The sequence below is a fragment of the Chelonia mydas genome, chromosome 5 (genome assembly GCF_015237465.2).
Source record: "Chelonia mydas isolate rCheMyd1 chromosome 5, rCheMyd1.pri.v2, whole genome shotgun sequence".
Taxonomy (NCBI): Eukaryota; Metazoa; Chordata; order Testudines; family Cheloniidae; genus Chelonia; species Chelonia mydas.
In genome coordinates this window covers 128117604-128133216 of record NC_051245.2, presented here as the reverse complement: position 1 = coordinate 128133216, position 15613 = coordinate 128117604, and the positions used below count along the sequence as shown (strand labels likewise).

General features: G+C 45.0%; 1 protein-coding gene across 12 annotated transcripts in view; it reads left to right on the top strand.

Annotated features, from left to right (window-relative positions):
* Positions 1-15613, top strand: part of NRG1 (neuregulin 1) — a 720225-nt gene that overhangs the window by 579332 nt on the left and 125280 nt on the right. For 2 of the 12 annotated variants that reach the window (XM_043546674.1, XM_007063063.4), the window contains exon 1: positions 13752-15014. The exons of 7 other annotated variants lie outside the window; for them this stretch is intronic. In XM_043546674.1, the coding sequence (XP_043402609.1) occupies positions 14372-15014 (643 nt within the window). In that variant the 5' untranslated portion in view covers positions 13752-14371. Of the gene's footprint in view, positions 1-13584; positions 15015-15613 lie in introns of those variants that run through there. 3 more of the 12 variants (XM_043546670.1, XM_027825490.3, XM_043546673.1) reach the window with 3 other exon arrangements.

Here is a 15613-nt window from a genome sequence, read left to right as displayed (position 1 = left end):
CCTGCAAGTGCCATCTATCCCAGGTACTGAGCGCCTCACACTCATTAGCGTATTTGTATTCCCATCACCCCACGTGAGGTAGGAAAGTCTGTTATCCACCTTGTACAGATGGGGACCCGAGGCACACAGAGATTAAAGCCCAGATCCTCAAAGGTATTGAGATGCCTAATGGGAGTGAGGCACCTAAATACATTTTGAGGATCTGGACCCAAGTGACTTGTGCAGGATCAAGTCTGTGGCAGAGCAGGAAATTGAACCAACATCCCCCAGGACCCAGGCTGCGCCCTAATACTGGACCCCTGGATCCTACCATGAACCTCATGGATCTATTTTATGGTCTCTCGGCAAGGACCCATTGTGTGCACATGTGGCATCCCCCTGAAATCAGTAGGGCTCTTCAAGGTCCATGTGAGGAGTATTGGGGAGCCTTCAGCATTAGGCCAGCATCACACATTCGCCTGCTGCTGTTTATAGATTTCACAGCTAAGCACTTGTGTCAAGAAGTCACAAGTTCCCTGCAGAAATCAGCTGCCTGAAAAAAGGTGAAGTTCGTTTTGGGAAGAACGAATGCAGCCTATCAGGAGAGGACTGATTTCCTTTTTATTATTTTAATTAGTTTGTACCGTCTGCAACCTTATTACTTGTTTAAGTCTCATCTCCCCCCCCCCCCCCCCCCCCCCCCCCCCCGCACTTTGTTACTTAGCCTTCATTTCAGGGACTCAGCCTCTGTGTGGCAGATCCATGTGGCATGATCTGTTGCCCATGATCAGCTTGGAAATGAAATCTGAAAGGCATTATTTCAGAATGTGTGCACAGATGTCAACTTGACAGATACATGTCTGCAATGGTAGGTCATTGCTTAGCATGCCAGGAAATGAGCATTTCTGGCTTGCCTGACTACCCGTTTGATATTCCTTGAAATCCTGGACAAACACAATGATTTTTCTGAATAAAAAGCGCATTGTTTTAATGGGAGAGGGGCAAGAGTGAAATGCCTCACTAAAGGCCGTCATTTACTTTTCATCTTGGCCACTAAATTAAGTGGTGCCATCTGCAGTTGTTTTCCCCACACACCCTCTGGAGATCTCTAGCTTGAGTAAATACATTTGAACATAATGATATTAATAGATCAAAGGAAATATACAATCTTGTTGTCACAGGTTAATTGTTACTGGATCATTCTTCCTGTTGATGGTCTACTGTACTCTGTCTCAGTAGCAAATTCAGACCGGCCTTCTATTCCTAGCGCTGTTTTTTGTTGTTGTTTTAATATTTGTTATTACTTAGCTATTTAGTTTGGCAAGGTTGAAATCTGTCCACAGCACCTAATGCACAAGCAAGCTTTCTATTGCCAATAGCTGTAACTTACCACTATAGTGGTAGGTAGCATGCCTGGACTTTCTCGACTCTGCATCCACATAAATAATGCATTCAGCTTCCTGTAACTACAAGAATCCACAGTTTTTATTGCGGGAGAGGGGAGGAGATGGGGGATGGACAGTGATGGAAACAGCTGCAAGTAATTATTATTACTGATTAGACTCCAGCTGCATGGGGTTTTTTAATTAGCCAGTGTCTAACCCTAATGGATACATTGTGATATTTGTTAATGTTTGTTAAGTATGGAAGGTTAAGGAATGAATTTTATTCTCTTCTGGCACACACACATGCACAAAATCCCCTGCGTTCTTTTAGCAGGGCTAGTTATCGAAATTCTGGCAAGGAACACTCATCCAGCAGCATAGCTCCAAACTTTGTATCTGATTGTTTCTTAATTATCTTGATTAAATGCAGGTCATCTTAGAAAAGCAGCTTCAGTGACTGTTTTATGTACTGAAAAAGCTTAGCAGTGTTGCTTTCCTGTTCAACCCACTAACCAACATGGTAAAGGGATAGAAATGTAAATGCAGTAAGCACATTATCCAGGTGCTGGTAACTGTCCCTGTTCCTCTCTCTAGCTCAATACCAGCCAGCCATGTAGTAATGTGAATGTCATGCCTTTTTCGTACTGATGCTGTAAACTGTGACATGCTAGTCCCTGTGCCAGACTGTGGAATGATATGTGTAACGTATACAATACCAAAGATATAGTAGAGGGGAGATACAGCGGAAAACACCGTTTAGCTATTCAGATGAAGGTTTCAGATTAGAAATGTAACTGCAGTATGCAACAAGTCAAAATTGGTTAAAACACAGAGTGCTGACTAAGCATAAAATTCCCCTTTGTCATTCTTACTTGACTTAATTTTAATTACTTGCTGGAAATCCACAACATTTTCCATCCAATGCCAAAAGAGTGATTCATTCATTTCTTGCCTTTGTGGGTAAAGTAGGAGACAAGTATTAAATATTAAATCTCCTTGATGATGCTGAGATTATGAGACATGGAACGGCGAACTGAGGCCAGTGGGAGCTGCAATCGGCCGAATAAACCATCCCAGTCCACCAGCAGCTTTCCCTGACAAGCCACGTTCAAAGGTTGCCAATCCCTACTCTAATAATAAAAATATAGCAGTAGAGATATATTACCGACCACCTGACCAGGATGGTGATGGTGATTGTGATATGCTCAGGGAGATTAGAAAGGCTATTAAAATAAAAAACTCAATAATAATGGGGGATTTCAACTATCCCCATATTGACTGGGTACATGTCACCTCAGGATGGGATGCAGAGATAAAGTTTCTTGACACCTTAAATGACTGCTTCTTGGAGCAGCTGGTCCTGGAACCCACAAGAGGAGAGGCAATTCTTAATTTATTCCTAAGTGGAGCACAGGATAAGGTCCAAGAGGTGAATATAGCTGGACTGCTTAGTAATAGTGACCATAATATAATTAAATTTGTTGCGGAGAACACTGTAGAATTTAATTTCAGAAAGGGGAACTACTCAAAAATGAGGAGGTTAGTTAAACAGAAATTAAAAGGTACAGCACCAAAAGTACAAGCTGCATGGAAACTTTTTAAAGACACCATAATAGAGGCTCAACTTAAATGTATACCCCAAATTAAGAAACATAGTAAGAGAACCAAAAAAGAGCCACTGTGGCTAAACAATGAAGCAAAAGAAGCAGTGAGAGGCAAAAAGGCATCCTTTAAAAAGTAGAAGTTAAGTCCTAGTGAGTAAAATAGAAAGGAGCATAAACTCTGGCAAATGAAACGTAAAAATATAATTAGAAAGACCAAAAAAGAATTTGAAGTACAGCTAGCCAAAGACACAAAAAGTAATAGCAAAAAAATGTTTTAACTACATCAGGAGCAGGAAGCCTGCTAAACAACCAGTGGGGCCTCTGGATGATCGAGATGCTAAAAGGAGCACTCAAGGACGATAAGGCCATTGCGGAGAAACTAAATGAATTCTTTGCATCGGTCTTCACAGTTGAGTACGTGTCCGAAACCTGAGCCATTTTTTTTAGGTGACAAATCTGAGGAACTGTCCCAGATTGAGGTGTCCCAGATAGAGGAAGTTTTGGAACAAATTAATAAGCTAAACAGTAATAAGTCACCAGGACCAGATGGTACTCACCCAAGAATTCTGAAGGAACTCAAATGTGAAATTGCAGGACTACTAACTGTAGTCTGTTACCTATCATTTAAATCAGCTTCTGTACCAAACGACTGGAGGATAGCTAATGTGAAGCCAATTTTTAAAAAGAGCTCCAGAGGTGACCCTGGCATTTACAGGCTGGTAACCCTGACTTCAGTACCAGGCAAACTGGTTGAAACTATAGTAAAGAACAAAATTGTCAGACACATAGATGAACACAATTTGTTGGGGAAGAATCAACATGGTTTTTGTAAAGGAAAATCATGCCTCACCAATCTACTAGAATTCTTTGAGGGGGTCAACAAGCATGGGGACAAGGAGGATCCAGTGGATATTGTGTATTTAGATTTTCAGAAAGCCTTTGACAAAGTCCTTCACCAAAGGCTCTTAAGCAAAGTAAGCTGTCGTGGGATAACAGGGAAGGTTCTCTCATGGATTGGTAACTGGTTAAAAGATAGGAAACAAAGGGTAGGAACAAATGGCCTGTTTTCAGAATGGAGAGAGGTAAATAGTGGTGTCCCCCCAAGGTCTGTACTGGGCCCAGTCCTATTTAACATATTCATAAATGATTTGGAAAAAGGGGTAAACAGTGAGGTGGCAAAATTTGCAGATGATACAAAACTACTCAAGATAGTTAAGTCCCAGGAAGACTGTGAAGAGCTGCAAAAGGATCTCTCAAAACTGGGTGACTGGGCAACAAAATGGCCGATGAAATTCAGTGTTGATAAATGCAAAGTAATGCACATTGGAAAACATAATCCCAACTATACATATAAAATGATGGGATCTAAATTAGCTGTTACCACTCAAGAAAGAGATCTTGGAGTCATTGTGGATAGTCCTCTGAAAACATCCACTCAATGTGCAGTGGCAGTCAAAAATGCGAACAGAATGTTGGGCGTCATTAAGAAAGAGATAGATAATAAGACAGAAAATATCATATTGCCTCTATATAAAACCATGGTACACCCACATCTTGAATACTGTGTGCAGATGTGGTCACCCCATCTCAAAAAAGATATATTGGAATTGGAAAAGGTTCAGAAAAGGGCAACAAAAATTATTAGGGGTATGGAACGGCTGCCGTATGAGGGGAGATTAATAAGACTGGGACTTTTCAGTTTAGAAAAGAGACGAGTGGGGGGGATATGATAGAGATCTATAAAATCATGACCAGTGTGGGGAAAGTAAATAAGAAAGTGTTATTTACTTCTTCTCATAACACAAGAACTAGGGGCCACCAAGTGAAATTAATAGGCAGCCCGTTTAAAACAAACAAAAGGAAGTATTTTTTCACATAACACACAGTCAGCCTGTGGAATTCTTTGCCAGAGGGTGTTGTGAAGGCCAAGACTATAACAGGGTTCAAAAAAGAACTAGATAAATTCAGGGAGGATACGTCCATCAATGGCTATTAGCCCGGATGGGCAGGGATGGTGTCCCTAGCCTCTGTTTGCCAGAACCTGGGAATAGGCAACAGGGGATGGATCACTTGATGATTATCTGTTCAGTTCATTCCCTCTGGGGCACCTGGCATTGGCCACTGTTAAGAGACAGGATACTGGGCTAGATGGACCTTTGGTCTGACCCAGTATGGCCATTCTTATGTTCTTAAGTTGTAAAAATACTTCCATCTTGCACTGGCTGCAAAGCCTTGATTTTCTTTTTTAAGCTTCCCCATGGAATAATTATGTAGTATGTATATCATATATCCCCATGCAGGGTTGAGTCCCTTTACCCTATTTACATTTATTTTCCAAGGAATCTCTAAATTGAACTGGGGGGAGGGTGGTAAATCAGCCCCTAAATAGGGTGGGGGAGGAGCAGAAAAACACTTTTGCCCTCATCCTCGGGTTCTTTATTAAGAACTCAACTTGGTGCAGAGCCTGCTGAACGAACTATAGGTGCTGCTTGTGTCATCTTTTCCTGAGGTTTGGCAGAGGGGAAGGAAGGCCCAGTGGTTAGAGCACTGCCTGGAACTCTGGAGACCTAGGTTCAAATTCCTGCTCTGCCACAGGCTTCCTGTATGGTCTTGGGTGAGTCTTTCTGTGCCTGAGCTGTAGCATGGGGATCACCGCACTTTGCTAACTCATAGAGCTGTGTTGTGAGGATAAAAACGTTAAAGACTGTGAGCCACTCAGATGCTGCAGCACTGGGGGAGGTGAGAAGAATACTGTTCTCAAGTAAAACACACGCTGTGTACTCGTCTCTTTCCCACCGCTTACTCTCCTAGGCAGGAGGAATGAGTTGGGTGCTTTCTATTTCTTGTATTAAACTGTCTGCTCATTTCCTGAATGCTACTTTACCATATAATTCCCCTGATTATCTTTTCCATTGGACAGTTCCAGTATTCAACATAGTCTGAGCCTGTGTATACATCAGCTGAGCAATTTATTGCCATTGATTAAAGCTCCTGAAATTCATGTTTCATGTCATAGTCCTGCGTCACAGGGAGTGCCACAAACTCTGCTTCTGATTAGGATGAAAGAGACGCAGTGTCTCACATTTCACTGGAGGCTGAAAAGAGTCAGAAGACCCTTTTGTTCCCATTAAACAACAGCCCATCTTATTGTATCTTTACATTACAATTACTTGCAGCAAAGATTGAAACGATTCACATTTCTTGGGAGAACCCGTCGTTTTTAGTGAAGCACGTTTCTGTAAACCGCAGTGATTGCCCTTAAAGAGTCTGCATCCTGCCAATAGATAGTATATGTGTATACGCTGTAAATATAGATGATTCCACGGTAAAGTCAAAATGCATGCTGGGATGAGCATTAACCTTTCAAGTGCACTGACATTCCTAATGACTGGTCTGCAGGTTTCTGATAAATATATGTTGTTGTGGTTGCCCCCAGCTGACATACTTCCGGGTACATGTTCGAGAAGGCTTGTTGAAGATTGCGTCCTATCTTTTATTTGCACATCACAAGGGAATGTATTAGTCTTCACAAAGGGATCCCACTGAAGTTGAGCGCATGCTTAAGTGCTGTGTCAGATTAGGGCCTATATGTATTTAGCACTGAAGCTTTCCTGCCTTTTCCTTAAAGGAGACGCACGTACCAAAAACCATAGGTGAGAAAAAAAAGTACAGATTTCCAGCACAGCTGTTCTCCCAATGACATTGGGATATGGCAGAGGGAGGGGGAGGGGTCTGCTATGTGTGCATGGGAGAAAGCAGGATTCATGGGACATCTGCTTCTCTCTCTCTTTCTCTCTCTCTCTCTCTCTCTCTCTCACACACACACACACACACGCTCTCTCTCTCTCTTTCTCTCTCACTCCCTCTCTCTCTCTGTCTCTCTCTCTCTCTAGTTGGTCAGGAAGTAGACAGAACCTTCACTCCACCCCCGAGCATGCACTGCCCAGAAGTCATCTGCACCTGCAAAAGGGCTGTCATGAATTCCTTCCCCTGTCCCCTTCTTAGAGCAAGGTGGGAGCAGGGAAGGAACTGTGACTCCCTGCAGATAGATGAAGCCCAGCTCCCTGGACCAGAGCCCAATCCAGCCATTTAAAAGAGGGCTGGACCACACCTGGGCCTATACAGGGCTGCTAGTAGGCAGCTGGAGAGGGAGGGCTGTAACAGGCAGAGCCTCAGACGGGAAGTCACACTGGAGTGGAGCTAGCACCTGTGGTGGGTCCCAGGAGCAAAGGGCTCAGGGGAGCGGCCCTGTGACTGCTGCTCCAGGAGGGGAGCAGAGCTGGCCTGCAGGAGCTGGAGGGCCAGAGACCCCTTGGAGGGGTGGCCCTGAAGCCTGTCACTGAGGATTGAGTTCAGACTGTGTTCTGCCTGTCTGATAATCCTCTGTTGTGAAAATAAACCTCCTTGAAAAGCCGAGCATGGCAGCACATGGTTTGGAGCCAGGGAGACGCGACAGCCCTGGTGACACTCCCATGCAGAAAAATTATGTCTTCTGTACGTGACAGCGAGGCTCAGGTTGGTCTCGCTTTTAGCTTTTGCCGTTCCAGTGAAGGACTTACAGAGAAATAGGATTTCTCCTTAAGCATTTTTTATGTGGGAGTGTTTCATGGGAGCTCTTTGAAATTCTCAGAGGTTCAGATGGCTGGAATTAGTCCCTGGGGAGATGGATTAGTGGGCAGAGGGCAGGTGAGTCCTCAAAGGTGCATGATAAATGGATCTACCATGTGGTTCCCCAATTTATGACATGGATATCTCCTTATGTATACATATCGATACACACACGTCGATACACTTCGGGGAGAGGGGGTAACTGCTGTCAGTGTCGATATGCATTGGGCACGCTTGGTGGTTTTTGATGACCTTCGTCTTCTAAATGCTGCATTTATTTAATTGGAAGAAAGTGGCCCATAATCAATAAGCGGGATCCTTTTAACCTTAATCATCAATCCCATATTAATGAGTGTGCAGCTTTTTAATCCTCCTAGTTACACTGTTTTCAATTTCTCAGTGTATGGCAAAAATGGAATGAAATGCAAATTGATAGAGTGGTTCCCTGTATTAATACCACAAGAGTATATTGTTGCTCGTGTCTGTTTGAAAGTTCCGAGAGTGCAATGGACGGAATGTAGTCACTTTGCCAATACCAGTATTTTGCTACTAACCATCATCCATTCTCAACCTGTGACTCAACATGTCCAAGTGTAACGTACAATACATCTGCCCATGAGCACATACTTTGTCTCTTCGGGTCCTGATGCTTCCCAGAATGTAGTGTACTCTTAGGGAATCCAGGTAGGGAATATTTTGAGTTAAAGTGAGGTTGTAGCAGCTGGATATTTCAAATCAGATTACCCTCATGCTAAGAGTAATAAAGCTTATCAGGCCTAATTTATAAACCCATAAGCAGGTTTGGGCCTGGTTGGTACATGGACGAGTGACCACCTGAGAATAATGTTACTCGTCGCTTTACTTTGCTGGCAGTGGATATTCTTCATGGTGATTATATATTTATTTATTCTTTATTTTGAGAAATGTTTTATGTATATTTGTGGCTTGTTGGAGGATGGTTCTCTATAGTGTTACATTCTGTGGCTTGTGCTATGCAGGAAGTCAGACCAAAAGGGTGACTTCTATCCTTAAAATGTGTGAAAACCACGTTAGACACTATTCAGTCAGAAGGACTGATACAGCCTCTACCAACTCCTCTGCTCACTTCCCCCCATCTCAGTCTTGAGAATAATTATTTTTTCTCTCTTCTTCTTGAGAACTTACAGCAGTGAAGGGATGTATATTAAATTTACTGGCAAAGTGCTCCACCAAATACAAAAACATTTTGCAAACTTCTAAGTCCAAGTCCACCATTTATTATATGGCAGGAGTCCGGTCACAGTCACACAGCAGCTTCATTGACATGGAATCTGCACCACCTTTTCCTCTTGGCCAAAGAGGCCCAAGTCATGTACGTACACAGACATACTGCTGTAGACTGGGAGTTCACCTACGGAGACCCTTGCCTAGCCTACTCTTATGATTTGTTACCAGTGGGTTAGTTTGGTTAACTTCTGCACCGGCAAGCTATAGACAAGTCACCCAGACTCACTTCCCTTTCAGGGTCTCCATTCCCATTAACCCATTGTTGGTTTGACTCCCAGCTGCTCATCTTCTCTAACCTGCAACAGAACCATGTTAAAGCAATATACATCTTTCCTACTATGGTAATGCAGGAATGAAAAGCCAAACCTTGCAGCTGCCGGTCCTCGGGGAGGTGGTTAGGGACGGGGGTCCAGGGAGCGGGTGGTCAGGGTACAAGGAGCAGGGGGGGTTGGATGGGTTGAGGGTTCTGAGGGGAGCAGTCGGGGGGCGGGAAGTGGGAAGGGGCAGGGGCCAGGCTGTTTGGGGAGGCACAGCCTTCCCTACCCTGCCCTCCATACAGTTTCGCAACCCTGATGTGGCCCTAGGGCCAAAAAGTTTGCCCACCCCTGCTATAGGTAGAAAGCAGCAAACGGCAAGAAATTCCCCCCCACTCCCCAGGTGAAGCGAGATAAGGTGTACTAGCGTGCCTCCTCTTCCAGTGCCTTCCTTTTTCACACCCCGTGCTTTGCAGCACGTTGGGCTACCCCCATTTGCCATCGTTGCCTATCAACTGCCCTTCTCTCCAAGTCTTCCCATTTCATGTTGAGGTGCTTGATGTTGTTCAGAACTGATTGTTTCCATGTTATTCGCGGTCTTCCTCTCTTTCTTCTTGCGTTTTCTGGCTTTGGTTCAAGGGTGGTATTTGGTAAGCATTCTTTTTCCATTCTCAGCACATGTCCTAGCCACGGATGTCTTCTTTTGTAGATTATGTGTGAGAGGGTGCCTTGACCAGCAATTTTTCTGGCCCAGACGAATCGCTTCTCAGAGCTAGAATTACAGCACTCGGGCAGATTGTCCCCCTGGCCCCGGTTCCATGTGTGGAGCAGGGCCAGAAACGCAGAGTGGGAGAGGATGCAGACTTTGCTCCCTGGGCTCCAATTCCCATGCAGAAGCTTGTTGGCACAGAAGAAGTGAATGGAGCCCTGATGGTCCACAACAAGGGTGTGGCCCCACCCACCCCGTGGTGAGGGAGGGCAGTGGGGTTTGTTAAACCTCGGGGGTGTGGGCGGGCTTGGGGGGTTGAGTGGGTGATGAGAGCAGCAGTGCAGCTGGCTAGGCGGGAAGGGGATCATGGGGAGGGGGGAGTGAGACCTGTGTGAGGGAGGATAGGAACTGAGTGCTAATGCTGAGGAGGCAGAGAATGAGCCAGGCCTAGTGGTGCTGTGGTGTAAGGGACCTGCAGTCAAGAGCAGGGAGAAGCTGGACCGATGGAGGGGGTTACTGCAGCTTGGAGGGGAGCCAGGCCTGTTGTGATGCTGCTGAAGCAGGCAGCAGGAAGGGTTTGCGTCCTAGACGAGCGAAGTGCTGAGACAGTGCAGACGGGCAGGGCCTTGGCATGTGGAGGAGTAGCTGAAACAAATGAGGAGCTACAGTAAGTTACTCTGTTTTTTGCCAGTCATGTTCAGCAGCTGCAGTGATGCGATGCATGCTGAGTTTTTATCACAGCTCCCTCCCTCCTGCCCCACCCCACCTTCGCACAACCCTGCTCCCAGTGACACGGGACAGGCAGTCCCCCAGCAGGGGCAGTCCGCCTAGCGAGCAGGAGAGAGCTGCGTGCGCTGCGTGTGGTTGTGGCACCCGTCTGTGCCGTGGTGTGTCTCTCTTCAGCAGAGGGTCGCAGCTGAGGTGGGCAGTGGGGATCCACCTACCGTTTGCAAGGGAGCTTGTTCTAACTGATATGTGTGAGACTCCCACAAAGCACGGCCTGAGCAACAATTTCAAATGAGTGTGGACATGTTACACAGATTGAAAACCCAGTGGAAGGGCTGAAAATAAATGGCCAGGCCAAGTGCACAGAATTAGAGCTTGACGTACAGTGGGGCCCTAGTGGTCTTCAGCTTGCGGTGTGGTGGTAAAGGAAGAACGGCAGGTTGTTGGTCTGCATACACAGAGGTGTCACAGCATGAGCGAAGGAGGTGATCGTCCCTTTCTACACCCTCCATAGAACTAGACATTATTTATTAATTACATGGGACTTGTGAGCCTGCCCCTACCACATTCACATCTGTTCATCTCCGCACCAGAGAGATGTCAACAAAGAGGAGAAAACTGAGAGAAGGGCAACAGAAATGATGAATAGGGTAGAGGGACTGAGCTACAGAGAAAGATTCAGAAAACTAAATATATGTAGTTTTCCTAAAAGGCAGCTCCATGTGGGGGAATATGGTAATGGATTACCCGTATTTGGAGGGATCCAGGTGTGCGAAAGAGTCATAGTTAGGGGTAATAAAAAAGCAAGATTTGGAAAATAGTTAGGCTGAATAAAAAAAAATCCAGTGGTGAAATGCATTAGAACAGTGGTTCGCAAACTAGGCCTGCCCCTTGTTCAGGGAAAGCCCCTGACGGGACAGGCCAGTTTGTTTACCTGCCGCGTCCGCACCATGTTCCCTGGATAAGCGGCAGCCCTAGTTTGAGAACCACTGCATTAGAAGATGTGTATAAGACACTCAAACGTTGTGATCCTCATCTGTAGAAAGAGTATAATACTCCCTACCTTACAGTTGCAATGTAATGTGTGTGATTCATTGCCATTTGGGAAGTATTTTGCTATATTTGCCAAAAGATGCAGTATGATCAGCTAGCTAATGCAAAGGTAAAAAGATAAGCAACTCTATGTGATCAAAGGCAATCATTCTGGCAGAGATTTCTGATCACATCATAAACCTTAAGACCAGATCCCACAATGGAATTACAGCCTTGGATTGTTGATTATATTTTTATAAAGAATGTTGCTATCAGCTGTGGATTTTTTTTTAATGTAACCATGGGTCTCTCCCCAGACTCTCACATGTTGTTCTGCCATGTACTATTGTGTAGTTCAGTGGTTCTCAGCCCGTGGGTCACTTGCAGCCCTGTCAGTACAGAGCTGTGGCCCATGTGTCATCCTCAGGGCCGCACACGTAGTATATATATTGTGTGGATGCCACCCACATAACACAGAGAGAGCTGCATATGCAGCCTGCAGTGGTAAATAGGTTGAGAACCGCTGCTACAGTTGGCCAAGCAAAGATACTCTGCATGGATGTGTTTCTGGAAGGTGCTGAGTACCTTGGACTCCCGTTGTCTACTGCTGCAACATTTTGGCATTGTCTAGCTTATGAGAGCTTGACTTCTGAGCCTTAATGCTCAATTTGTTTTCATTTAAGAGGAAGTATTTGATAAACATAGCTGAGTGCAGACCCCTATTGGTTTAATTTAATATAATGGGACAAAGTCATTCCTGGTATAATTCCTTTGACACCAGTTGATTTTCACCAGGTATAAATGTGTCCCAGTGGCACCAAAGAAACTGGTGGTGGTGTTCACTCTCGATAAACAGCAGATCACCCATGGAACTACCTCAGTGCCAATAACCCTGGTTTATACAAAGATTACTCCCCCTTACACTGCGGTCCCAGTGGGAGTTAGTTATTTTCAACTACCATGAATAAATAAAAAGGAAACTAGTCACTAAGTATCATTCGAAACAAGAAACAAAACCAGGACAATTCAGAGGGACTGATTCTTTGTTTCCTTGCGCCTTGTGCCGTCATTCGTACCAGTATAAAATGGGTGTAAAACGCTGCCAATTCCCTGGTGGAAATGATGGCACAAGGCGGAGGAGAGGAGCTGAGAATCAGAGCCCCTTTTCTCATTGTATATGTTAATATTATGCCAATGTATTCTAACACATAAAGGGCCTGATTCTGATCTCCATTACACCATTATAGCTCTTTTGACTTCAGTGAAGCTGCTCCTTGATTTATGCTAATTTAAGTGAGGCATGAATAAGCACCATAGGATGTAACAGATCTTTGCAATACAGAGAAACAATGGACCAAGTTAAGGACAGAGCAGAAGCTTTATTAATGCTGGATTTCCTTGATCTTTGTCAATTTCAAGCAGGACCTAAACATTGTATTTTCTGTATCAGTTACAAACTAGCTCTTGAGAGATGGATTTTCTTTTAAGAATGTTAAATTTATTTCCAAAACAGAATTTAAAAAGCTGGTGCAATCCCCCTCTCCATAATAACTTACAGGCAAATTTGTCAAAGATTAAAATGACTTTTTTTAAATATTCGTTTCCCTAAGATGCATCACCCCATTGTTAGAGAGTTAAACTTATTAGAGTGATTGAGAAGGAATGCTATCTCTACCCGACAGGCAGGAAGAAACTGCAGTAGAAAAGCCTACTTCCCTTGGGAGAGATCAGATATCAGACTTGCTGAGCATCAGGTCTAACCCATAAGCCTACCATCTACACCCCCATCTCAGCTTTGTTAGATTGCTGTAATCGATTACCATCTTCTTCTGACCAAACAGTGGAAGGAACAGACAGAGAGAGAGAGCGCATAACTGCTGCCTGCCTGCCTCCCTTTGATTTGATGGCCTTTATTCCTTCTAATTGGATAAAATAGGAAGTCACTAGCAGTCCTGTGTTGCTGGGTGTACTGATTTCACTCAGAGCCGTCCTGCAGAGGGGTGGGGGCGGGGAGACAAAGGAGAGAGGGTGTCCGTATATCAGAGAAACAGACTGTGAGGGAGGAGAGGGGGGAAAAAAAGAGGAGGAAAGTGAGCGAGTGCTCAAGAAGGACAAAGAGGAAGGGGTGGGGGGAAGAAGGGAGTTACCACCCTCCTGGCATTGCGCTTCCTTTCAAACCTCTGTGCAATGATATTGTTTGCAGGGATGCTCAGGGAGCAGGCACCTGCTGCTCTGTAATGATTCAGCCTCTTCCAGCCGCGGCTTTTACACAGCAGGATGCTGTTGCTACTGGCACTGTTACCTCTGCCGCTGCTGCCACCGTTGCTGCTGTGCCTCATTTTGCTTTTGCTTCTGCTGCATGACGGTTGTTTTCTTCGTCTCAGCAGACACCAGCCTCAGACGCTCAAGGTGAGGAGCCAGCCTTTCGCCCTGGGCTATTGGTTCACTTAATCTAACAATTTGTGCTTTGTTTGGTGCGGTGTCCCCCCCCACACACCACCACCACCAGCCCCCTCGGAAGAGCTGGGATGGCTTGAGAGGCGTTGAAGGAATTATAAAAGTGGCCAGGAAATGGGAGCTAAGTAATTACTAAGCAACTCTATTTCTTGTTTAATAGGAGAGGGGTTTTTTTTATTTTTTCCCTCTCCCAGTTCAGATGCTGTTCTTGAACTTGGACTCTCTACTGACTCCCACTGTATGACTTTTTCCAGAGTTGGGCGATTTGATTTTTGCCTGTCTCATAGTAATGGACTGTGATAGAGTTAAGGCCTTTTGGAGGTGAGCTGGTTGAGATTTTTATGCTTAAATATGTCTGAAGTATCTGCAGAGACTTTTCCCCACTCCTCGACTCAGCTGAACCCTGCTGCGTCTCTTGAAGGGCTCCCCGCTGAGGACAACATGTCAGGGGTGCAAACGGAGGACGGGAGGGTCCAGGGAATAGCAGGCCTTGCCGCTACTTGCTGCGTGTGCCTGGAGGCAGAGCGACTGAGGGGCTGCCTCAACTCTGAAAAGATCTGCATCGTCCCTATCCTGGCTTGCCTGCTCAGCCTCTGCCTCTGCATTGCTGGCCTCAAGTGGGTGTTTGTAGACAAAATTTTTGAGTATGACTCTCCTACCCACCTAGACCCTGGGAGGATAGGGCAAGACCCGGTGATTTCAGTGGAACCTACTGCTCTGTCTGCTTGGGTGCCTTCGGTAGTGCATACCTCACCTTTCCCAGTACCGAGCCCTGAAACCAAGGTTGAAGTTACAGTGCAAGCTGATAGTTCACTAGTGCCCTCCGAGCCTTTCCTCTTGCCTTCTCCGCATAACCGTGTCTTAGATTTTTCATTGTTGCCCTCCGCCGCACCTTCCTTCCCTCCGCCCACGCTGGAGCCTGAGGTGAGAGAGGCTACCACCGTGTCTCAGGCACAAACAACAGAAACTAATCTCCAAATTGCACCAAAACTTTGTAAGTAGCAGCTAATTTTTTTCTTCCACAAAGGACTGTGATTGTTCTGTATCTTTTCCTTGCATCTGACATTGCATGTTAGGTTGGAATAAACTGAGCGAGGTTCAGGGGTGGATCACAAGCTCTCTGAAACTGTTGCTAAATAGACATGGTGGTTGTACCAGAAAGGATATTTTGTAAAGACATATATCCTGGCCAGTTATCAAGAGGCAAGTCTTCACAAGTTATTTCATTGCATACATTATACAAAAGGCTGAATCAGTTTAATTACATTTTGATTGGTATCTTTTTCATGTAATTTAGCATGCCATTTCAGTGATCAATTTGATTTGCATATTGCTTTGAGTCCCCTATATTTGTTAATATCGTTGTCCTGTCTCTAAAGCACGACTATTTCCTCTTTCCTGTCTTGCATTGCTGATAAATGCCCCTGCCATCTTCCTGAAGCAGTCAGTGAGTGCAGTGGGAAAGGGCGACAGTACATTTGTAGCAGCTCTAAAAATTCCAGAGTTGTTAATGTAGCAATTACAATTATGGCTATTTTTTCATTCAGGGCTCATTACAGGTTGTTGGGGGGTTTTTTCCTCCTCAAGGGTTTG